Source organism: Melanerpes formicivorus, unplaced genomic scaffold (genome assembly GCF_026170545.1).
Source record: "Melanerpes formicivorus ecotype bairdi unplaced genomic scaffold, bMelFor1.0.p_v2 SCAF_64, whole genome shotgun sequence".
NCBI classification, from domain to species: Eukaryota; Metazoa; Chordata; class Aves; order Piciformes; family Picidae; genus Melanerpes; species Melanerpes formicivorus.
The window spans coordinates 3,196,535-3,221,048 of record NW_027142416.1 but is presented as its reverse complement, the minus strand read 5'-3'; the positions used below and the strand labels follow the sequence as shown (position 1 = coordinate 3,221,048).

The 24,514-nt window shown below is 43.2% G+C and overlaps 1 protein-coding gene across 1 annotated transcript in view; it reads left to right on the top strand.

Annotated features, from left to right (window-relative positions):
- Nucleotides 1–24,514, top strand: part of ZDHHC17 (zinc finger DHHC-type palmitoyltransferase 17) — a 101,741-nt gene that overhangs the window by 30,371 nt on the left and 46,856 nt on the right. The window contains exons 3-5 of the mRNA XM_068162423.1: nt 11,427–11,549; nt 17,410–17,487; nt 18,965–19,109. Of these exons, the coding sequence (XP_068018524.1) occupies nt 11,427–11,549; nt 17,410–17,487; nt 18,965–19,109 (346 nt within the window). The remainder of the gene's footprint in view (nt 1–11,426; nt 11,550–17,409; nt 17,488–18,964; nt 19,110–24,514) is intronic.

Below are 24,514 nucleotides of genomic sequence, written 5' to 3'. Positions count from 1 at the left end.
AAGTCCCTTTTCTACTGTGACCGTTTGAGGTGGTGCCTTTAACAAAGGGACACCATGGCCGAATGTTTTATAAATAAGACAGGTCTAAACTAATTTCATTGGTGGAGGAGCAGAAGCACTGCCTTAGGTTTTGATTCCCAGTGAGACTGGTCTCACTCAGTCTTGCACTCTTCCCCCCTCCTTCCCGCAGCTCACAGCTTCTGGGCTTTCAGCCAGACTGACCTTGAGCAGATAAGGCCTCTCCTAACACATAACTGCTTTTAATTAACATTTGCTCTTTTTTCTCTCTTTCTAACCCTCTTTGGGGAAAAAGGGGGAGAGAAGGGGGTACAGGGGGAAACCCTTCCTCCTGACGGGGGAAGGGAATCTCATTCTGTGTTACTTTGTTGTATATTTCTGTATATATATTGTAAATACTGTAAATTGTGTATATATTCCCTTGCATTCCCTAAACTGCTTTGTAAATACAGCACACAATCCTTTGCTAATCTGGCTGTGGGTTTTTTTTCCTTTCAATTTTCTTCCCTTCACTTTACGGGGCGGGGAGAAGGCCTGGCCTTTCCCCTCAACCCTCGACACTACAACCACCTTTCAGGTAGTTGTAGAGGGCAATGAGGTCACCCCTGAGCCTCCTCTTCTCCAGGCTACACAATCCCAGCTCCCTCAGCCTCTCCTCATAGAGCTTGTGCTCAAGGCCTCTCTCCAGCAGCCCAGCAACTATATTTTTATGCTACGAGTTTTCAACAAGAATATGGTTGGTATCCCTTTTTGCCTGGTACTGTCATAAGAAGTGTTAATTGAAGCTAAAATCCATCTAATATTCAGCTAGCACAGATTGTTACAGTGATAACTTGAGCTACTGCTGATTTCCACCAGCCTCCCCTGTTGAGTCTATCATTTTAAAGAAATATAAATTGACTCGAAGATTGCTGTGTTGGAATAATTAAACTCAAACAACATAGCATTGAAAAATGCTGTATAGCTGGGGGTTTTCACTTGTTTCACATAGATTTAAAAAACCAAAAAACTCAAAGTAATTTTAACAAAGGAATACAATTAAGATCCATTAAAATATGTTGGGAGATGTGGCAGGAGGAATAATTCTAATCTTTAAAGCCAGAGAAAGAGGACTCAGGTTAGAAAACAAAAATGTGTTAATAGAATAGAATAGAATAGAATAGGCCAGGTTGGAAGAGACCTGAAAGATCATCGTGTCCAACTTACCAACCAACATCACCTTATCAATTAAACCATGCAACCAAGCACCCTATCAAGTCTCCTCCTGAACACCTCCAATGATGGTGATTCCACCACCTCCCCAGGCAGCCCATTCCAATGGGCAATCACTCTCTCTGTGTAGAACTTCCTCCTGACCTCCAGCCTGAACCTCCCCATGCGCAGCCTGAGACTGTGTCCTCTTGTTCTGGTACTGGTCACCTGGGAGAAGAGACCAACCTCTGCCTGTCTACAACCTCCCTTCAGGTAGTTGTAGAGAGCACTAAGGTCACCACTGAGTCTTCTCTTCTCCAGGCTAAGCAAGCCCAGCTCCCGCAGTCTCTCCTCATAGGGCTTGTGTTCCAAACCCCTCCCCAACTTTGTTGCCCTTCTCTGGACATGCTCCAGCAAGTCAACATCCTTCCTAAACTGAGGGGCCCAGAACTGGACACAGGACTTTTCTGTGGCACTAGGTAGTTATAGAATCATAGAATCAGCCAGGTTGGAAAAGACCTCAAAGATCATCAAGTCCACATACTTCATATGTGCTGTTTGACTGTAGGATTTCATTTGGAGATGCTGAGTGTACTGACACTTGATTACAGAGCAGTAGGACAGTGCTAATAAAATAATGCCTTTCATGTTTTTCAGCAAGGGAAAATAAGAGCTTGCAAGCTCCACAAGTTTTTCCACAAGTATTTGTTTGTTGTTTCCTATCTTGTTGAGTGCTTGTGTGCTTTTTCTTCTTAATTTGTAGATTGGACACTTATTAAATTAACATGCTCATACAGTATGAGCTCCAGTCTAATACCCTCTCACAATCAGATTAAGACATGGTGTAGAGAAAAGCAGCTGATGTTCTCTTTGCCAAGTGTTTTTCCTGTGATGCTCCTGATAAATTCTCCCATAGACATTTGGGCTTGGTCGTGCTTGATACTCCCAGCAGTCTTTTTTATTTTGCAGAAACTTGTGCTGGAATAAAACTCATAATGTTTGGGATTAGTATCTATTGATATAAAGCCACTATTCATGGACACAAAGTTCTTATAGCTGTAAACTTAATATTTCTAATGGATGTTGGTGGAGTCCCTGTCCCTGGAGGTGTTCAAAAAGGGAATGGACCTGGCAATTGAAGCCATGGTTTAGTTAGCCATGAGGTGTTGGGTGATAGGTTGGACTTGATGATCTCTGAGGTCTTTTCCAACCTTATTGATTCTATGATTCTATTCACTGGCTTTGTTATAGACAAGTCTGAGGGTATCTAGGCAGCATTAAAAACAGTAGTTTCTTAACCCTTCATCTTGCAGTGGTTACAATATATGTGTAATCTCTTGGCATCTTGGAATCAAGCAAAACAGTTTGATTCATATAAAGGTTCCACTGGTTCTGAAAGCAGAAATAGGCCACTCAGGTATTTGAGAACCAATTTTCAAGGAAGGAGTAAAAAGTTAATCCATTCTTACCTTTGCTATTGCAATGGAGGAACATTGCATGCTACTGCATAATAGGTACTTGACTTCTAACTCTGTAGAAAGTATTTTAATTTCTTCTGCCTCTACAAAATTAAAGAGTGGGTTGTGTCCTTTTTATTTTTTCTTCCTCTGTGATAGCATCTCCTCACTAGAGCTGCAAGAGAATGGTGTCTTGTGGGGAAAAAAAAAAGGTCATAAGTGATTTAAAAGTGAAATTGAATAGAGACATGTTGGATGTTTCTGCCTGTTCTGGCTCTAGTAGTTCTGTGTCATCCAAGGCTGGAGTCAGCTTTGAGTACAATGCCTTGAGAAGAGAACTATGTACACATAATAACCTAAAGTTGCTGCCTTTGTCTTGGTTTATATATTTTAGAATCATAGAACTGTCAGGGTTGGAAGGGACCTCAATGATCATCCAACTCCAACCCCGCTGCCATGGGCAGGGAGACCTCACACTACAGCACGTTGCTCACAGCCACATCCAGCCTGGCCTTCAAAACCTCCAGGCATGAGGCTTCCACCACCTCCCTGGGCAACCTGTGCCAGTCTCTCACCACCCTCATGGGGAACAACTTCTTCCTAACATCCAGTGTCAATCTACCCACTTCTAGTTTTTTTTTTTTTCCATTCCCCCCAGTCCTATCACTCCCTGACACCCTAAAAAGTCCATCCCCTGCTTTCTTGGAGCCCCCTTCAGATAGTGGAAGGCCACAAGAAGGTCTCCTGGGAGTCTTCTCTTCTCCAGACTGAACAGCCTCAACTCCCTCAGTCTGTCCTCATAGCAGAGCAGCTCTAGCCCTCTGCTCATCCTCGTGGCCCTCCTGTGGACACCTTCCAACACCTCCTGATCCTTCCTGGAACAGAGGCTCCAGATCTGGACACAGTGCTCCAGATGGAGTCTTAGCAGAGTGGAGCAGAGGGGGAGAATCCCCTCCCTCAACCTGCTGGCCACACTTCTCTTGATGCATCAAACTAAGAAAATAGCAAATATTCAAGGACAGAGGAGTGTGTGGTGGGTTATCATGAAGAGAATAATCTGAGGCACAAGTGCATGCAGCATTTTCAGTTCAGCTGGGCATCAATAGACACCTTCTGCTTGTAGAGAGATAGAGCATATTCCACCTATGCTGGCAGTACATTAAATAACCATTATGAACGTGGGTATTAAACATTAATGATATTAGCAAGTGCTTTTGTGACTCCTGGAAGACTGATTCCTTGTACTCAAGTGTTATGATTTCATTATTGAAAGATTAATTTTTCTGTTAGTTTTAATCACTGAGATCTTTCAAAACGAAGCCATGTGCTTGTGAAACAGTGCAGCATGAAATATGAAACATGCTAGATCTTGCTTGGGAAAAATACTGTTGAAGACATTTGTGAACATGCTTCTTTTTTTCCTCACTGTTTCTCATCGTTAATAGGGTAACTGCTAATAAAAAAAACAAACCCTGGAACAATTCAAATTGGTGAGGACTGGCTTAAATGGTACTTCTGGCTGTTTTTTCAGCTATTACAAGGACAGGGTGTACAGACTGCCGCAGGCACACTTTCTGTATGCCTGGTGATTGGTGCCCATGGAGTTTGATTGTATTGGTGAAAATGAATACAGACTGCCAGGTTGGAAGAGACTCCAGGGAAAGGTTGGACCAGATGATCTCGAATAGAATAGAATAGACCAGGTTGGAAAAGACCTTCAAGATTATCATGTCCAACCTATCATCCAACACCACCTAATCAACTAAACCATGCAACCAAGCACCCCATCAAGTCTCCTCCTGAATACCTCCAGTGATGGTGACTTCTTCCTAACATCCAGCCTAAACCTCCCCTGGTGCAGCCTGAGACTGTGTCCTCTTGTTCTGGTGCTGGTTGCCTGGGAGAAGAGACCAACCTCTGCCTGTCCACAACCTCCCTTCAGGTAGTTGTAGAGAGCACTAAGGTCACCCCTGAGTCTCCTCTTTTCCAGGCTAAGCAACCCCAGCTCCCTCAGCCTCTCCTCATAGGGCTTGTGTTCCAAGCCCCTCACCAATTTTGTTGCCCTTCTCTGGACATGTTCCAGCAAGTCAACATCCTTCCTAAACTGAGGGGTCCAGAACTGGACACAGGACTTGAGGTGTGGCCTAACCAGTGCAGTGTACAGGGGCAGAATGACCTCCCTTTTCCTGCTGGCCACACTGTTCCTGATGCAGGCCAGGATGCCACTGGCCCTCTTGGCTGCCTGGGCACACTGCAGGCTCATGTTCAGCCTACCATCAACCAGCACCCCTAGGTCCCTCTCTGCCTGGCTGCTCTCCAGCCACTCTGACCCCACTGTGGATAATGTAGCAGTATACTTGAATGTATGTATGTAATAGTATGAATGAATGTATGTAATAGTATAGTTGAAATGCGATGGCCCAGCACCCTATTAAGCTAAGTCTTAAAACTGACCTGTGTAGGTCAATTCACTCCTTCTCTTGGGAGGCTATTCCAGTCTCTAACTGTTGAAAATTTTTTTTCTGGAGTCCAGTTGGAATCTCCCCAGGAGTAACTTACACCCATTACCCCTTGTCTATTCCATGTGATGCCTTGTAAAAAGGGAGTCTCCATTCTTTTGCTAGCCACCCTTTATATACTGGTATGTGGTTATAAGGTCTTCTGTAAGCCTTCTCTTCTCAAGGCTGAAGAAACCCAGTTCTCTCACCCTTTCCTCATATGGCAGGTCTTCCAGTGTTCTCATCATTCTCATGTCTCTTCTCTGGACACTTCTCAGCCTGTCCCTGGTCAGCAGGGACCAAAACTTCATGGCAATATTCTTGCTGTGGTCTGACAAGTGCCAAGTGGGATAATGACTCCTTTATCTCTGATGGTAATCCCTTTGTTGATGCAGCCCAGCATCCTCTTGTCTGCCTTTGCCACTGCAGCACTCTGTTCACGCATGTTGAGCTTGTTTGCCAAGATCCCCTAGGGCCCTTTCCACAGGGCTGCTCTTCAGCCAGATAGATCCCAGGCTGAACTGTGCTCCTGGGTTATGTATTACCAGGTGCAAGACACTATACTTGTTCCTGTTGAACTTCATGAGGTTCTTGCTAGCTCATTCAGCCTGAACAGGTCTTCCAAGAGAGTGGCTCTCCCTTCTGGAGTGTCAATCTCCCCACTCATTTTGGTGTTGTCTGCAAACTTCAACAGGGTGCTCTTGATCTCAACATCCAGATCATGGCACTTAGTGTCATGGGCTAGTTGATTAATTAGGGTTAGGTGATCGGTTGGACTTGATGATCTTGGAGGTCTCTTCCAACATGGTTGATTCTGTGATCACTTACAAAGATATTAAACAGCATTGGGCCCAGCACTGAAAAGTCTCTGAAGCTCACATGGAAGAGTGGGATTTTTGTAGCCACACTAGCAATATAGCCATAACTGTCCAGGCAATTTGAGGCTTTGCAACAATGCAAGAGCTGGATTTCTCTTGTTTCTCAGCATCACTGTTAAAGGTTCATTAAACAGCTCTTGAGTTGTCCCTTTGCTGTTGAAAACTAAACTGTCATACTGTTTAAGACAAAAAACTGTGAGAATGTATGAAAGGTTTTGTTAGTATTTAACCACCATCATTCAGGGGAATGAGACTTCAAAAGATAAAAAAACCCCAGTAATTTTCCTGCCAATTGCAGTTGTATCTGAACCAGCTTTGATTTAAGATACAATGAGAGCAAGGTGAGGAAGTGAGCTCCTGGCTTGTCTACTATTTGTTAGCATGTGATGTGTGTTCAGTGAAGATTCCTTCCTAGTAACATGGCCAAATTTTATCTTGCAAGGAAAGCTCAACAGTATGCTTTAATTATACTTGATGTTCACAGCATCACCCTCTAGAATTCACCCAGATACTAAAAATTGGTTAGATTACTACATCAGTCTCTTGTGAGAACTTGAATGTTTTCCTCCATTTCTCTTTTTTGAAGGGCACAGAGCCCTGTGTAGCAGCATCCTGAACACAGTTGTGCTGAGTGTCTGCAATGTATCACTTGCTCATTTTGTAGTCTGACTGCGTCATGAGCCTTTGGAGAAGACAAGGTGAAGTCAGCTGCAGCAGAGTGATGGAAGAAGGCTGTAGCTAGGATGTGAGAGAAAAATTGCTGCATTTCTAGGACAAAGCTCAAGAAAGAATAACTGTGTCAGTGCTTTATTTAATTGTAGGGAACCTGCTGTTTCCAGGAAGAGAAGCAAATTGTCATAAATTCTTAACATGTTTTTCAGGCAGGGTCTGTCAGGATTCTTAAGTCCTCTTGTAAGTATTTAATACATACAAGGTATCATTTCATAAATCTTCTGTGTTACATCTTTTGTACTAAGTTATGACTGAGTTCAGGATACCAAAATAAATGGCTAGGAACAAAGTGATGGTGACTTAAAATTGCTGTATAGCCCATTCTCTGTTTAGCTTCTGCAAAGTGTTTTGTTCTCCTAGGAAAGCTCTTCTGATGTATTGCAGAACTTCATGATTTGTTTTGTGGCCAAGTAGTAGGATGTGCATGTGAGTTGCAGTTTGCTTTGCAGTGAGGAGGAGGGGAAATCTACAATGCCAAGCCTGGTGAAGGAGTCCATTTTTACTGTTTCTGGTTGTATCTGAACCTGTGCAGTAGTCTTTGCCCAGGCAACTTCATCTACCAGTTCCCTCAGGACCTTCAGGTGGTCTCGAACCTGACTTACACTTCCAGTGGGCAGATCTTTCTTTTCCCGTTCCCTGCCTTTGCCTTCTGGAGCCTGGGTGGTGCAGCTAGAGCCCTTGCTGGTGAAGACTGAAGCAAAGTAGTCATTCTCTGTATCCCACATGACAAGGTCTCTGTTTTCCTTCCATGGAGCCCCACATCTTCCCTAGGCTTTTTGTTGCTGTTGTACCTGAAGAAATTCTTGTTCCTTATGCCCCTTGCCAAACTTAATTGTATCTGTACTTTTGATTTCCTAACCTGAATCCCTGGCTGCTTGGACAGCTTCTGTGTAGTCCTCCCATGTAGACTGCTCTTGCTTCCATTCCTTATCGACTCTTCTTTTTTGCCCAAGTAAGTCCAGGAGCATCTTGTTCATCCATGCAGACTGCAGTAGACTGCTGAGCCCCACACAGCTGCTCACTCAGTTCCCTCCAGTAGGATGGGGAAATGAACTGGAAGGGTGAAAATGAAACATCATGGTTTAACAGGGAAAACAACTGCTGTGTTTGCAAGCAAGCAAGCAAAATAAGGACTTAACTTACTCCTTCCTATTGGCAGTCAGGTGTTCAACTATCTTGAGGATAGTAATGCTCCATCGCATCCAACAATTGCTTGATATGGTTTAATCTCTGATGATAATTGAGCAGCACACAGCTGCTTGCTCACTCCTCCATAGAGGGATGGTGGAGGGAATTCGGGGTAGGGGGAAAGCCCAACAACACAGAACTCTTGGGCTGAGGTAAAGATAGTTTAATAGGACAGGAAAGGAAGGGGAAAGGATAATAGTGATTTACAGAACGAGTGATGCCCAGGCAGTCCCTGAGCCATGGTGCCTCCAGGCCCACTGCCTCCTGATTATACACTGGGCATGAGGTTATGAGAAACTGAAAAGTTCTGGATTTGATATAAACACAGCTGAGCAACAATTAAAATATCAGTGTGTTATCAACATTGTTCTCATCATAAATCCAAAACACAGCACTGTACCAGCTACTAGAAAGAAAATTTACTTCAATCCATCTGAAACCAGTACGTTTGGGGAGACAAACACCGTAACTCCAAATGTTGTCCTTTTCCCTCCTTCTTCCAGCATTTATACTGAGCAGTGTCACATGAAATGGGCTGTCTATTTGGTCATCTGGAATCAGCTGTCCCAGTAGTGTCCACTCCTAGCTTCCTGTGCACCTTCAGCCTTCTAACTGGCAGGACAGTCTGAGAAAGAGAAAAGGCCTTGATGCTGTGCAAGTCACACTAAACAGCCCCAGGGCTCTCAGCCAGTCCTCACAGGGCACATGCTCCAGTCCCTTCATCATCCTGGCAGCTCTCCGTTGGACTCTCTCTAGCAGATCCATGCCCCTCTTGAACTGGAGAGCCCAACACTGGGCACGATATTCCAGGTGAGGTCTCGCCAGGGCAGAGTAGAAGGGGAGGAGAACCACCCTGGATCTGATGGCCACACTCCTCTTCATGCACCCCAGGAACCTTCTGGCCTTCTTGGCCACAAGGGAACATTGCTGTCCCATGCAGAACCATCTATATTTTTAAGTCTTTGTTAACCAAACCTCTTCTCTTCACAGTTGCCACCAACCGACTGACTTGTTGCCAGTTGCATGTTCTTCTCCAGTTGTCTTTGTTTGGAGATTTTCGGGGTGTTTGGAAAGGTGGTAGCTATGACTGCAATATCTGCCATTTTCCATAGTTCCTAGTGCAGATTTCCTAAGAAATTGGGAACCACACGCTCTGGGTAGGGTGTTATGCCCAGTACTTATTTTTCAGCAGTGCCAAATTGATTTACGTGCTTCAAACCTGTGGAGGGCTTGGAAAACCTCCCCGAGGCTTTTTGATTTGAGTCATTTGAGGCTTCACTGTGGGAGCCTTGGCCAGACTCAGGTTCCATTGAAATACATGAAAGAAGAAGTAGGAATGGTAATATCGTGGGTTAACGCCCATTCTGAAAACAATGGAGGGAGGGCTTGCGGGTGCATTGCCCTCCCTGCAGGGCATTTTCCCCCCCCCCCCGGGAAGCTGAGTCTATTGCACTCCCCCGCTCCCTGCCCAGCTAGGGTATAAAAAGCAGGGCATTGCAGCTATTAGCTTCCTTTTGGCTCCTGCCTCTCCTGGATGAGAGCTACTGCGGCTGCCCTCCTGCTCCTCTGCCATGGGTTGGGCCTGATCCTTCTCCCTGCTGCCTCTGTGCCTCTTCAGAGAGAGATTGGTTTTGTATTATTCTTCTTTGTCCCCCTCCCATCCATCCTTGTTGCTTGCCCCTGTGAACCTTACCTGTTATTGTTATATATATATTGTTTAAAGAAAAACTCTTTACCTCTCTACTTCCAAGCCAACTCCAAATTACTGTTTGGTGGATTTGCTCCTTCCCTTTTTTTTCCCCCTCTCTGTTGGGAGGGAGGAGCGGGGAGTGGGGGAGAGATTCTCAGCCTTGCCCCCATCTGAGATCTTAACTCCCAGTTAAGCCTTAAACCACCACAAGTAACTACCCACACATCTGTCTTGTCCTTGAGGCTTGAGAAATCCCTATGGATTGTACAGAATTTGAAAGGTAATATTTATCTGACATTCTGCATTGCTTTTATTGCAGCTTAAAATAGGAGGTAAAGCAATGCAAGCATCAAGACAAGCATTATTTAATACTAGAGTCACTCTTACATTAGATGTGGAAGTGATGTTTATACTTCCCAGAATTTTTTTGTTGTTTTTTCTTTTTTTCCCCCCAAGGCAGGCAGATCCCATTGAATAGTAAATCTTTTATAAGGATGATAGAGAGTCCTATAAAAGCGTAGAATTCTCAAGTGGTGTAAAAAAGAAAATGCTACTAACTTATGTGTGGGAAATTGCTGTTTGTTATCTGAGAAGGAGAATGGTAAGTAGTTAAGTTTTTAGTGTTTGTAATTGACCTAATGGTCTTGTCCTCTGCTGGGTTCTGGGAAGGTACTGTCAGATCAGTTGGCTAAGCTCTTTTGGTTTTCAAAAGATGGAAAGGTAGGAGAAGAGAGGTAGGAGAAAATGGAGTGGAGTCACAGTATCACAGTATCACCAAGGTTGGAAGAGACCTCAAAGATCATCAAGTCCAACCTGTCACCACAGACCTCATGACTAGACCATGGCACCAAGTGCCACGTCCAGTCCCCTCCTGAACACCTCCAGGGACGGTGACTCCACCACCTCCCTGGGCAGCACATTCCAATGGTGAACAACTCTCTCAGTGAAGAACTTTCTCCTCACTTCCAGCCTAAAGTTCCCCTGGTGCAGCTTGAGACTGTGTCCTCTTGTTCTGGTGCTGGTTGCTAGACAGAAGAGACCAAGCCCTTCCTGGCTACAACCCCCTTTCAGGTAGTTGTAGAGAGCAATGAGGTCTCCCCTGAGCCTCCTCTTCTCCAGGCTAAACAATCCCAGCTCCCTCAGCTTCTCCTTGTAGGGCTGTGCTCAAGGCCTCTCACCAGCCTTGTTGCCCTTCTCTGGACATGTTCAAGTGTCTCAATGTCCTTCTTAAACTGAGGGGCCCCGAACTGGACACAGGACTCAAGGTGTGGCCTAACCAGTGCAGAGTCCAGGGGCACAATGACTTCCCTGCTCCTGTTGGCCACACTATTCTTAATGCAGGCCAGGATGCCATTGGCCTTCTTGGCCACCTGGGCACACTGCTGGCTCATGTTTAGACAGCTGTCAATCAGCACCCCCAGGTCCCTCTCTGTTTGGCAGCTCTCCAGCCACTCCGACCCCAGCCTATAGCCCTGCACGGGTTTGTTGTGGAGTTTTATTTAAACTTGGTATGCTAATGATACTTCACCATGCACTGCTGTATGGTTTGCTGTGGAGACATGTTTCCTGTAAAGTCCCGTTATGACTAACGTAACATCTGCCAGTGGAAGCTTCTTGCTTCAAGAGATCTGCAGTCAGATAGAACCAGAAAGTAAAGTTTCTTCTTCATTTCTCTTCCATTTAAGCCTTTGTATTGCAATTGTGACCATTAAGTGTGATGTTTGCATTTTTACCTGAGGTGCTAGGTTTGTAAAATCTTGTGTTCTTCTCGCAGGTATGGAATCTACGAACGGTGTAGAGAGCTGGTGGAAGCAGGTTATGATGTGCGACAACCGGACAAAGAAAACGTGACCCTCCTCCACTGGGCTGCAATCAACAACAGAATAGATCTGGTGAAGTATGTATTGCACAAACTCCTCATGTCCCTAAAAACGTTGATTTCTTTACATTGTTGCATAATCTGAAGTCTTTCTAAAAGTCTCAGGTTTTGGTCTTGAAATCTGGGGAGAGAAAGGAGAAGCTAAAGACCTAATTTGCATTTTGGCATCAATGGTTTGATGACCATTGACAGAAATCAAATTTGATGTGTGTCCAGAAGACAAACTTGGGTTCATCTCTGATGAGATACACCTGTAGAAGAGCTATTCAGTTTACTTGTAGTGTGGTAATACTTGTTGAAATATCAGATTTCCGTTTTGATGAGGAAGTTTGATGCTAGATGACTGTAAATATTTTTGAGTAAGCAAGATTAGTAGGCTGCAAGAGGGCAATTCACAGAATCACCAAGGTTGGAAGAGACCTCAAAGATCATCAAGTCCAACCTGTCACCATAGACCCCATGACTAAACCGTGGCACCAAGTGCTACGTCCAATCCCCTCTTGAACACTCCAGGGATGGTGACTCCACCACCTCCCTGGGCAGCACATTCCAATGGCAAACAACACTCTCAGTGAAGAACTTTCTCTTCACCTCAAGCCTAAACTTCCCCTGGCACAGCTTGAGACTCTGTCCTCTTGTTCTGGTGCTGGTTGCCTGGGAGAAGAGACCAACCCCCACCTGGCTACAACCACCCTTCAGGTAGTTGTAGAGAGCGATAAGGTCTCCCCTGAGCCTCCTCTTCTCCAGGCTAAACTACCTCAGCTCCCTCAGCCTCTCCTCATAGGGCTTGTACTCAAGGCCTCTCACCAGCCTCTCACCTACTTCATTCAATAATTCAAGAAGTTATAACTTATGTAACTTACCTTTTAAAATATGGCTGCTGCAAAACACAGCACTGCAGAACCTTTCCTTGCAGGTGACAAAATACTTTCTAGGGGGATGGGTGAGATTTGGGCTATATTTTGTGCTTTTCAGTTTATAAAATCTGTATCTTTGAAAGTCTGTTGTTGTCTTCCGGAGCATGGAGGTCTTAAATCATTTTAGACTCTGCTTTCTTCCATTTCATTCCATTTTTCCTTTTGGATTATCCTGGGTCTTTATGGCGAGCACCTTACAGCTTGCTGTGAAATAAGTGAAATGCATAAAATTTTTCAGATAGCTCTTTTTCTTTAAGAGAAGAACAGCTTCTAAAAGCCAGTTGTTATATTTAGAGCTCACTTTTTTGTTTTATCCATCTTGAATGCATAAGGAATTGTGTGCAATGAATTGTTCATCTTACTTGAGCTGTTACAGACATGTCATCTTGTTTGAGATGTCTGTGTATGGTCAAAAAGTGAATGGCATTGAGACAGCTGTCATCATTTAACAACCGAGCCCAGAGAGTGGTGGTGAATGGTGCCACATCCAGCTGGCAGCCAGGCACTAGTGGTGTGCCCCAGGGATCAGTGCTGGGCCCCGTCCTGTTCAATATCTTTACTGATGATCTGGATGAGGGGATTGAGTCCATCATCAGTAAATTTGCAGATGACACCAAGTTGGAAACAGGAGTTGATCTGTTAGAGTGTAGGAGGGCTCTGCAGAGGGACCTTGCCAGGCTGGACAGATGGGCAGAGTCCAAGGGCATGAGACTGAACACATCCAAGTGCCAGATTCTATACATTGGCCACAACAACCCCATGCAGTAGTGCAGGCTGGGGACAGAGTGGCGGAAAGGGACCTGGGGGTACTGGTTGATAGTAGGCTGAACATTAGGCAGCAGTGTGCCCAGGTGGCCAAGAAGGCCAACGGCATCCTGGCCTGCATCAGGAATAGTGTGGGCAGCAGGAGCAGGGAAGTCATTCTGCCCTGTGCTTAGCACTGGTTAGGCCACACCTTGAGTCCTGTGTCCAGTTCTGGGCACTTCAGTTTAGGAAAGATGTTGAGATGCTGGAGTGTGTCCAGAGAGGCGCAACAAAGCTGGGGAGGGGTCTGGAGCACAGCCCTGTGAGGAGAGGCTGAGGGAGCTGGGGTTGCTTAGCCTGGAGAAGAGGAGACTCAGGGGAGACCTCATTACTGTCTACAACTACCTGAAGGGTGGTTGTAGCCAGGTGGGGGTTGGTCTCTTCTGCCAGGCAACGAATGTTACGAAGAATGGACTCCCTGGGCAGCCCATTCCAATGGGCAATCACTCTTTCTGTGTAGAACTTCTTCCTAACCTCCAGCCTAAACCTCCCCTGGCACAGCTTGAGACTGTATCCTCTTGCTCTGTTGCTGGTTGCCTGGGAGAAGAGACCAACCCCCACCTGGCTACAGCCTTCCTTCAGGTAGTTGTAGAGAGCAATGAGGTCTCCTCTGAGCCTCCTCTTCTCCAGGCTAAGCAACCCCAGCTCCCTCAGCCTCTCCTCATAGGGCTTGTGTTCCAAGCCCCTCACCAACTTTGTTGCCCTTCTCTGGACACCTTCCAGCAAGTCAACATCCTTCCTAAACTGAGGGGCCCAGAACTGGACACAGGACTCAAGGTGTGGCCTAACCAGTGCAGTGTACAGGGGCAGAATGACTTCCCTGCTCCTGCTGGCCACACTGTTCCTGATGCAGGCCAGGATGCCATTACAATTAGACTTCTCCTGTTTTCAGTAGTTCCTCGTGCTGTCTATTGTGAGACTTGACGTTCAGTGTAGATAATGCTGAAGAGAACCTATTCTTATTTGTGTAGGGTTAGGGATACATCCACAATGTAATGATTTTTTGTCATTATGGCACTGATCTGTTGGTCTCTTTTCATTTCAGTTCTGTAAAAATGCAAACATTGTGCTTGTATCTCCACATCTCTTCCTCCTGCCTGCATTTCTCCATTCTCTTTTGCTGAATGTTCCAGAACCAGGATACCTGTTGTACTTTTCCTCTTTCAGGAAAGAGTGACTGTGTGCACTGAAGGCAAGCTGGAGCAGTTTTCAAATGGCTGGCAAAGACTAGGGATCTTGATGTAGAGATCACTGGCACTATTTTCTCATACCAGATTTTCTTGCTTTGAATCTAAGTAGATTGCCCAAATAGGACTTGCACACCTAGCATCTTCTAGATCATTAGGAGAGTTGCCCTGTTCCTCCTTTCTCCAGGGACATTCTCACCAAGCACAAAATTCCTTCTGCAAGGTCAACCTATATGAGGTTCTCAGTCTGGTTTTGAAGAAAAATCTCACTGTTTGTGTACTGAAACTGAAATGCAGTGATAAATCTCAACTTAGTCTAAGAACAACACCCTTAAGGAAACATAAAATGTGATTTCAGTGTGCCACCTGGCAGGAGATCATCACCTTGTTTATTCCCAGTTGTCAAACTAAGTTCTTCCTACTAAATACAATGCACTGAGCAGTAGGCAGTGCTGCTCCTCACTAGAATCTGAACATATTCTGTGTTTCTGTGGGGACCGGTGTTTGAACAAAGACAATCTGTTTAATGTTCATCTCCCCATGAGTGGTTGTCACATCAGTGAGATGGATCCAAGCTCTAACTGTGAATTTCTTTGTACTGTGTTTCTTCTAGACAATATTTCCTTTGGAACTCCTTCCCAAGGGGGATTAAATAGCTTCTCAGTATCTTTTTCAAATTTGTTCTTTAGTGGCTGCTACTTCACTTCACAGTTACAAAACTGTGTGGTCCCTTTAGCTTATAGACACCTTGTCTTTTCACCTACATGGAACCAGGACTTCCACAAAATGTTTGGTTATCCTCACTGAGAAATCCAAAAGCTTCACTTTAAGCAGAGATGTTGCAGTTTTGTTCCTTCAGTGTTGGAAAGCACCAGAGTGAACTGTCCTCTATCAGAGCAGATCTTGTTTGTTATACGAACCAGAGATTGTATGACTTTGGCAAGTCTGCGGGAGTCGTTCATGTGTCTGATGGCTCTAAAGCAGCTCTGTAAAAGGGCTTTTCCTTTAGGTATTTTTAGCATGGACACATAATGCATTTTTCTGTTCCTGAAAGTAACTGCTGGGCTGGTTTTGAAGTTTCTCTCACTGATTCAATAATCACTGAAGAAAGGGGAGGTCATTAGTGTAATGTTCTTCAGAGTCTTCTGTTTGTTGCTTTTCTTCTTGCCAAGCCTTGAAACAGGGTAAATTGAGCGGCCAGAAACTTAGTGCTGCAGATCTGAAGGACAGCTTGTGTGGGTGGGAAAGCACTGCTCATATACACCTGACAGACAGTTGCAAAGCTATTGTCCGTAGTTCACTCAAGTTCCAAAGGCATTTACATATCTGAAAATCACGTTAATGGGTGCTAGAAAACTAAGTTTGAACAGAAGTCATTAATAATAGAATAAACCAGGTTGGAAGAGACCTTTGAGATAATTGAGTCCAACCTATCACCCAACACCATCTAAGCAACTAAACCATGGCACCAAGCACCCCGTCAAGTCTCTTCCTAAACTTCTACTCTACTCTACTCTACTCTACTCTACTCTACTCTACTCTACTCTACTCTACTCTACTCTACTCTACTCTACTCTACTCTACTCTATTCTATCTCCAGTGATGGTGACTCCACCACCCATTCCAATGGCAAATCACTCTTTCTATGAAGAACTTCTTCCTAACCTCCAGCCTAAACTTCCCCTGGCACAGCTTGAGACCATGTCCTCTTGTTCTGGTGCTGGTTGCCTGGGAGAACAGACCAAAACCAACCTAGCCAGAAATAAAATTAATCTCTAATCTGATGTCTAAAAAGACATAAAAAATTGAATTACTCCATTTAACAGAACATAACCACAGAATGACATAGCAGCACCATCCAGGCAATTCTCTTAGATATATCTTAGAGGATCTAATACCAACAGCATTTTTTCCTGTTCTACACTCCTCCCTCATTAACATGGAATTTGGTAATTCCTAACGACATTGAGACAGATCAGACACTCCAGCTTACTTGTACAAGTTCCACAGATCACCACTAACAAAATTAAACTAACAAGCAAAAGCTCTGCAGGTACAGGCACTTAGGAATCTGTGGCCACATAGTATTTTTCAAAGGTCCATTGACTTCCACAGTAGTGATGCCTTTTCAGAAAGCCTCTTTTTTAAACCATTTATTTCTTTATAGGATGTGCATTTTCTTTCAGACGGGAATAGTCATATAGCTGGTTTAGTGTCCCACTTAAAACAGCAGAAGAAACAGTACTATGAAGAAAGGAATAGAAACTGTGTATATGAGTTGCCACAGTTAAATGTGGATAACTTGTTTTGTTCCCACACAGAGCTCATCTCTTCATAGATCTTCTTGAGGGAAAAGTAATTTATAGCCCATCATTTAAAAGTATTTTTAAATACTCAATTGTATTTGCACTTGGACTAATATCAATTGAGAAGTATGTAAAAATCTTAGGACTTGGCTAAATGCATAACTGAAGTGTGAGGTCTTGGGACAATGACAATTCAGCAGGGCCGTTGCTGTTTGTTGAAATGGATCTTCTCTTTTTTTTCCTATGCAGCCAAAAGTCTTGAAATGTGGTAGCTTTCTGGTGTCATGTTCTATTACCAGATACTTAGAATTCTTTCTAAGGCAGCAACCCCTAAATATAGTAGAAGAATTAATTTTATCAGACATTTCGTGGTAGCACAGCTTGTGCTAGTATCTGTAGCCATTAATTCTGTTTTACCTTAGAACCCAACTAGGAAATAGCAGCATGTTTAAAACAGTAGGAAGCAGCTGTGCTCTCCCAACTCACCTGTAAGAGGTGAAAAATGTAATGTACGTGTGTGACCTCTGAACGGGAAAGTTAGATGAAAGCAAGGAAGAGTTCTGGTCTGTGAGTATCTGTTTTGCATAGCGTCAAAACTGCTTACTGTGTGTCCGTTATACTCAACCAAGACAAGCAATAATGTTTGCTATTTCTTTTGTTCCAGATACTATATATCAAAAGGTGCTATTGTTGATCAGCTTGGAGGAGATCTAAATTCTACCCCGCTTCACTGGGCAACAAGGTGGGGAAAAGTCTTGTGACGTGGTCCTGTGGTTTGTTGTGGGGCTTTTTTGTTGTTTTGTTTTGGGGTTTTTTTGTGTGTGTTTGGTTTTGGGGTTTGTGGGTTTGTTTCTTAAATTGGATTCTGCTACTGAGTGATTTAAGAAATTGCTGTATTTTATGGGAATGCTTTGTAAAAGAATTAATTCAGTCACTCATAAGCGGGCACACTGTGCATGTGGCGTGTCTGAGCCTGGAGTGGCTTTCAGCATATAGTTCAGGTTTTTTTGTCTTGCCTCTTCCTGATGTAGAGGAAGATGGTTGCCATGGTGGCAGAAGGAGCAAAGTAAAGTTAGACTCTATAGTCACCTTGGTTTCCTCTTACTTTTGAGATCTTGTGTATGTCTGTCTGCTGAAGTTCAGCAACACTTGGGCTTGGGGTGATTTTGTGTGTCATTATCTTTGCAGGGTTCTATTATATTTGCGGAGGGTTTTTTTTTGAGATGAACTTAGAATCACATTTATGGTGTAGCAGAGAACAGTGCATGGCTGGGGAAACTGAGGACAGCCTATGCATAGAAGCTGCTCCTTCAGACACCCACCTGGAGATATGCAGGAAAGGAACACTGTCCATATAAATATTTTTGACTACAGACAGCAAAAGGAGATGTAGAAAATCAGCTTTTAGACCATTTAGTGTATCAACATATTTTTTTTTACTGAAGATGAGGACTTAGTTGTTATCCCTTGTCAAAGATTTTAGCTGGCATATTTCTTCTTATTACAGACCACATGTTTAACAGCACAAAAGTGTTAACAGCACAAAAGCTTGATTAAATATCCTAGTGTTCACAGATGTAATCTATTGTTCTGCAGAGCATTGTCCAAAGCTGCTTCTGCCTTGATGGAAAAAGTCTTATTTCTCATGACAGAAACTCTGTACTAAACAGACACTCTGTCTGCAGCAGGAATATGTTTGTGCTCATTTTGCCAAAAGGGTGCTTAGGCTTTTAATATAGTGTGGAGGAAGTGTAGGCCTTAAGTTTTCCTCTTTTGTCCCTATTTTTATTTCACTGCTGTTTTTAATAGTGGAAAGGCAAACCATATGCCCCACAAAAAAGTGTGAGGAGATAGCCAGTTTGTTATCTCTTAAAATAGCAGATTTCATACTTGGATTCAAAGCAGTCCCAGTAGGCTTGATTTCTAAACTAATAGCTCAGTTATTTTTGTTAACTGACTTCTTGTTATACCCCTTGCTGAAGTGAATAGCATGTGATGAATGTATTGGCTGCAGAGAATTTGCTCCTATGAATGAATTTGCTTATTCAAGTTGCAAAACTCAGGTCATGACAATTGTTGCTGTCGAAGTACGACTCAGGGTGGCAACTCCACTGCTGCAGCTAACTGCTAAACGTATTTGTTAATAGTCATATGTGAATGGCTTTTATGGATCTAGTTATTCAGTTGTTTGGTTTTTTTGTGTGTTTCGTTACATTTAGGCAGGGTCACTTATCCATGGTCGTACAGCTGATGAAATATGGGGCAGATCCGTCGCTAATCGATGGAGAAGGATGCAGCTGTATTCATTTGGCTGCCCAGTTTGGGCATACTTCGATTGTTGCTTACCTGATAGCAAAGGGACAGGTAAATGTTCAGCAATATTTTTAAATGGCTTCTACTCAGAGTAGAAAACCAGTTGACATCTATCCCTGTCATTCAGGAAATGCAAATTGCTTGTCTAAACATGAAAGTAATTCAATGTCTTTTATTGTGGACTACAGTATTAATGTGGCATCTGCTGACTTAACTGCCTCTAAGAGTGCTCTGTGTACTTTGGCTTCAATTCATACCTGTTGAGGGTAGCATTTGGAGAGTCTACCAGTTACTCTTTCAGCATTCTGTATTTCTAACTAATTTAACCTTGAAATGTGAACAATGACAGCAAATATTTTAGGCTTCTTCACAGAATCATCAAGTTATTCAGGGATAAAGAATCTAGCGACAAAGAGTTGTTAGTCCACAGCTTTTATTTATTGCTGTTATTAATTACTTGCATGTGTAAATAAATATGAACAAACAATCCCAAACCTCCTTGTTAGCTTCTTACATTCCTGCTGGGTCTGTAAAGTGTGTATATGTAGCCTGTGTATTAATTACTGTTTTCATTGTCTCCCATCCTTCATTCTGTATGATGAAAAGCGTGTTCACCTTTTTGCTTCTTGCCCCGCATTGTAATTGTAGGTTTCATCACCTACAGATATGTGCCTGAAGCACAAATTTGATTTACTGTGTAAGCCATATAGAAAAGTCAAGGCTATCCTCTCACTTTACGGTCTTGCTAACACAGTTCACACCTGTGTATGCTGTTTATTCTGTCAAACAGCAAGTAAGATTTGATTCAATGGGTCAGGTAGAAGGTGACTTATGTTGTCAGTGGGTTTGATCTGTGTGAAACAAATGCTGTGTTTGCTGCAGACAATGATTTGTGCCTATGCATGTGAAAAATACACTATTGCTCCATGCAGTATTGAGTTTGTATCTGAGAACTTTGGTAAAACAATATTTAGTGTATGACAGAGAGTAAGCTATTTGATCAATCAAGAGATTGATTGATCTCTTACAAAACAGTGATGATGTTTGATCAGTCCCTTGATCAATCAAACATCATCACTGTTTTGTAAGAGCTTGTGGCTGGAGAGAAATGCTTTGTCATCAGGAATGAGTTTTGTATTCTGCTCACAACTTATGGGTAATTAGATGTGGGGTTTGTGATAACAGAAAAGTCTTGCAGAGGTTACAAATGCTAACTTGTTTAAATCATAGCATTAATGATGTATAAATGGCCTTTGAAATGTTCTACTGTGATTATGGAATCTGCCTGTAAATGTTTGTTTGTCCTCATGTTTGTACCTGCACTTGTCCTATTTATCTGAACATGTAGTGCTCCAGCCCAAAAGAAGCTGTGTGTCTTTGCATGTGTACATACACCACCCCACCCCCCACCCCCCATTTGCTTTACATTTTAAAACCTACTCTCTTGGAAATTGCACTCCTTCTCAGTAGATGTTAAATGGATGATTCTTATTAAATCCTTCAAATGCTATCAAGTATGATTTTGTTACCTGCCCCAGGCCATAAGTTTGAATGGATTTTAACACCTTTTTGAAACACTTCAGGAAGTTCAGCTTTAGCATTGTGTGTTGGTTTGTATGTTTAAAATGTAACAGTATCAATTGCGCTGTAATAGAATCATGCAATCATGCAGGTGGGAAAAGACCATTAAGATCATTGAGTCACACCATTGTCTAACTGCCAAGTGTAGTGCTAAACCATGTCCCTTAGCATAACATCTGTGCACCTTTTCAACACCTCCAGGGATGATGATTCAACCACTTCTCTGGGGAGCCTGTTCCTTTTTCAGGTAGTTGTAGGGAGTGATAAGGTTTCTCCTCAGCCTCCTTTCCTCCAGACTAAACAACCCCAGTTTTCTCAGCTACTCCTCAGAAGATCTGTTCTCCAAACCCTTCACCAACTTCGTTGCCTTTTTCTGCACCTGGTTCAAGACTTCAATGTCTTTCTTGTGGTGAGGGCTACAAGAACGAACCTCCCCCATGATAAGGAGAACAATCCCTAAACTCCTAGTTCTCTAGCTATACTACATGTTACATGCTTTCTGGAGTAGTCATGAAAACCTCATGCTTCTGCTTCTTATTCTCCTTCAATAAGTACATATGAGGTCATTAATCCCGTTGGGCTGTTTGGTTTTGGTTTGGTTTTTTCCCCCCACCTCTGTGATGCCATGGTTTGGGTTTGGAAACTTGAACTGCTTTTGGTTAGGTGGCCCTTTAGATACTATGTGGAATTTTTTTCTTTCTTTTTTTTTCCTTTTTTTTCTTTTCAGAGGCCAGGCCTTAGATCCCAAGAGTACTCTTCCCCTTGTACTGAACCTAGTTGTAGTACCTGTGATGACAGTGTAAATGACAACTAAATAAATGTCAAAATAAAGGTCAATGTAGGCTGTTTTGCTTGGTTAGTTCTGATCCTGATGCCTTTGTAGACCTGCATGATCAGAGGAGGATCAGCTTTTATAACTGCTTAATCCATAGGTGGATTAAGAAGTTGCTCCTAATTGTTTTGTGCTCCTTTTTGAGACAGAGCTGGAACCCAGCTTCAGTCTTACTGCTCCACTCTTTTCCTGCTCTGAAGCAGCCAATGTTAACATCCAGTCCTTCAGCTTCTGGAGTGTAGCTTAAGGCATCTGGGCCTTGGTGGGAAGTGAATCTATTTCCATGCCAGCAAGTACTACTCAGCCAAGGGGCAGCAGTGGCAAATAACCGTTGCTTTTTATTTAGTTGTGTCTCTCACTGAATTTTGAGGGACTACTACCTGTATCATACTTTGCTTATGTTGTTTATGTCAGTAGGTTGCTTAGGTCAGAGTCAAGCCTGGGGCAGGTACACGATGTAAAAGTAGTCACGTAGGAAGTAACAGAAAAGAGCTTGAAGATGCTTTAAAATGTTAGAAAACATGTTCAGTTGATGCTTGTACTATTTGATTGCTTCACACTCTGCTTTCTCTACTTAAAATGCCAAAGGCATATCAGGGTCTAGCATACACAAACGTGTCACCCCAGGATAAGACACAGTATGTTGGATGGTTGAATGATGTGTGCTCATCCTGTGACCTCAGTCACAGATCAGGAGTGACTGTAAAGCTCCTGGTAGGGTAAAGTCATGTTGTGAAAAGTAATTTGGAGCTAAAATGATAGCTAAACTATTGCATACTTACTGTTTTAACTGTCATGCTCATAGTTTGGCTATCATGTAGTCTTCAAATTTGTATTTCTTTTTATTCTCAGAGTTATCATTTTATGTCTTAGATACTGTCCCTGAGCTACATATTGCCACCTTCTCAGCTATGGCCTAAAAGTAGCTGGCATCTGGGTTAGGAGATGCCAATAATGGTACCAGCAGCCTTGGTTGCTTTGGTGCTGCAGTCTGTGATGAGTGCTGCTAATGGCTGTTAGCTCTGTGAGTACTGAGGATCATTCTCACCACTGAGCTTAGGCCAGGGTAAGACACTGAACCAAGTGTTTATCTTCCTAGACCAAATCTGCAGCACAATACTTGCAGAATTGTAACTCCTCACAATTGTCCAAACCAACTCTTATGTTGGTTTGGTGAGAGTATTCAGAACAGAGCTTTTGTTATTTGAAAGAGCAAGGTAGGTTCAGTTCTGTGTGGTACCCTGCTTGATGCCTTGTCTGTCAGTCTGCACTTGGTTAATTCCAGAAGAGTCCTGTAAAATCTCTGCTTCTAGTGAATAATCAGCACATCTTTCCTTTATTAGGAGGTGTTTCTAGGGTTTCATCTCCCTTCCTGATAAATCTTTGTATGCTTTTAAATACATCATCTCTTCAGAAGCCTGTTTCCTATTCCCTGGGCAGCAGCCCATGTGAAAGAGATCTTTTGCTTATGAAGAGCAGGATTCTGAAGAAGGGTGAGGCAGGCCTCTCTGTGAAGGTCTGTGTTTTGTGAAATGACCAGTGACAGTTTTAAAGAACATCAAATTTCTGATGCCTTTCTGTGCAGTTTAATGCACTTCTGAGTGGAATCTCTTGATTCTTCTTTAGGTTTTGAAAGGTCATATTGTATCACAGGACCAGTTTGACCCTTGCAAGTTAAGTGTCCTTGTGGTGGGTTGAAGTTTCCCCCAGTATTAACTTTGCCAGACCAACTCAGTTAGTAGCAAAGGAAGCTGTATTTACAAACACAATCTACACTCTGCAGTGGAATGCAATGGATGTGTACAAAATATCCAGGAGTTACAATATTATGCTGATACTTACAATTAATAAACAGTACAAGGACCCCCCTGGCCAAGGACCAGGGGAAGCTACCAGCTTCTCCCTCCCTGCCTTACCCCTTACCCCCTATGCAAAAGGAACAAGAGAAAGGAGCAGAGAAGTTAGACTTAGCCAAGGCCAGCCCATAAGCAGGGTGTCTCTCCCGGGTGAAGCAAAGCAGCCAGAAATCAGAAGAGAAGAGAAAAGGGAAAGAATTGTCATGGTACAGTTCCTCTTATTCCAGATATTTACCCAATGAATTTGTTTAGAACAATCTTTTGTTTTCCTTTTTACACCCAAGAGTGATTGATTTATATTTTTCTACTTTTCTGCTTGAAATCTGTAACTAAACTTTGAAGGCACAGCCTAAAACCACCACAGTCCTGGCAATCCTAAATTCTGCTCTGATCTCTCCCTGCTATTCAGAACACTACCCCATCAACTGTGCTGCTTTTGGAAAGTAGTGCTAAGCAGCAAAAGAGTTGCTGCAGCTCCTTTCCATGCAGAAAGCATTTTCTCCCCACCCCCCTTTTGTTTTTTTGCCTCTCCAAAAGCATGTTTTGGAATCTTGTGTTTGTGTCCTAGGATTAAGTCTGGTTATCTTTACATATGCAAAGTTATCCTCTTTCAGAACCAAGAGACAAACTTCCCAGTTGTGGTCTGCAGAGTCCATGCTATAAATACAAACAGAGTGCAAAAACTATGCTGGTTTTGATAATTGCATCAGTTCATGTTAAAATTTTTGCTTCTTGCAGTGCTTGTACTGTGTCCTAACAGCTTAGGTTTGCTCCCAAAAGAGAATGCTAAGTTGCCCATTGGTATGCACCAGGACAGGTGGAATCACTGAAGGAGTTGTTTTGCTTAAGCCCAGGCACTCAGGTCCCTGTTGTCACAAAGAGACACTTTCCTATTGGAATCTCAAGATGAGTGGTTATTCATGTTGGAGCAACTGGTGCAAGTAGTGTGTGTCTTTAAAAGATGTTGGTCATGCAGTGTGACCTGTGAATCATAGAATCAGTATGGTTGGAAAAGATCTCAGAGATCATCAAGTCCAACCTATCGCCCGACACCTCCTGACAACTAAACCATGGCTCCAAGTGCCACATCCAAGCCTTTTTTGAACACCTCCAGGGACAGGGACTCCATCACCTTGGTTAGGCCACACCTTGAGTCCTGTGTCCAGTTCTGGACTCCTCAGTTTAAG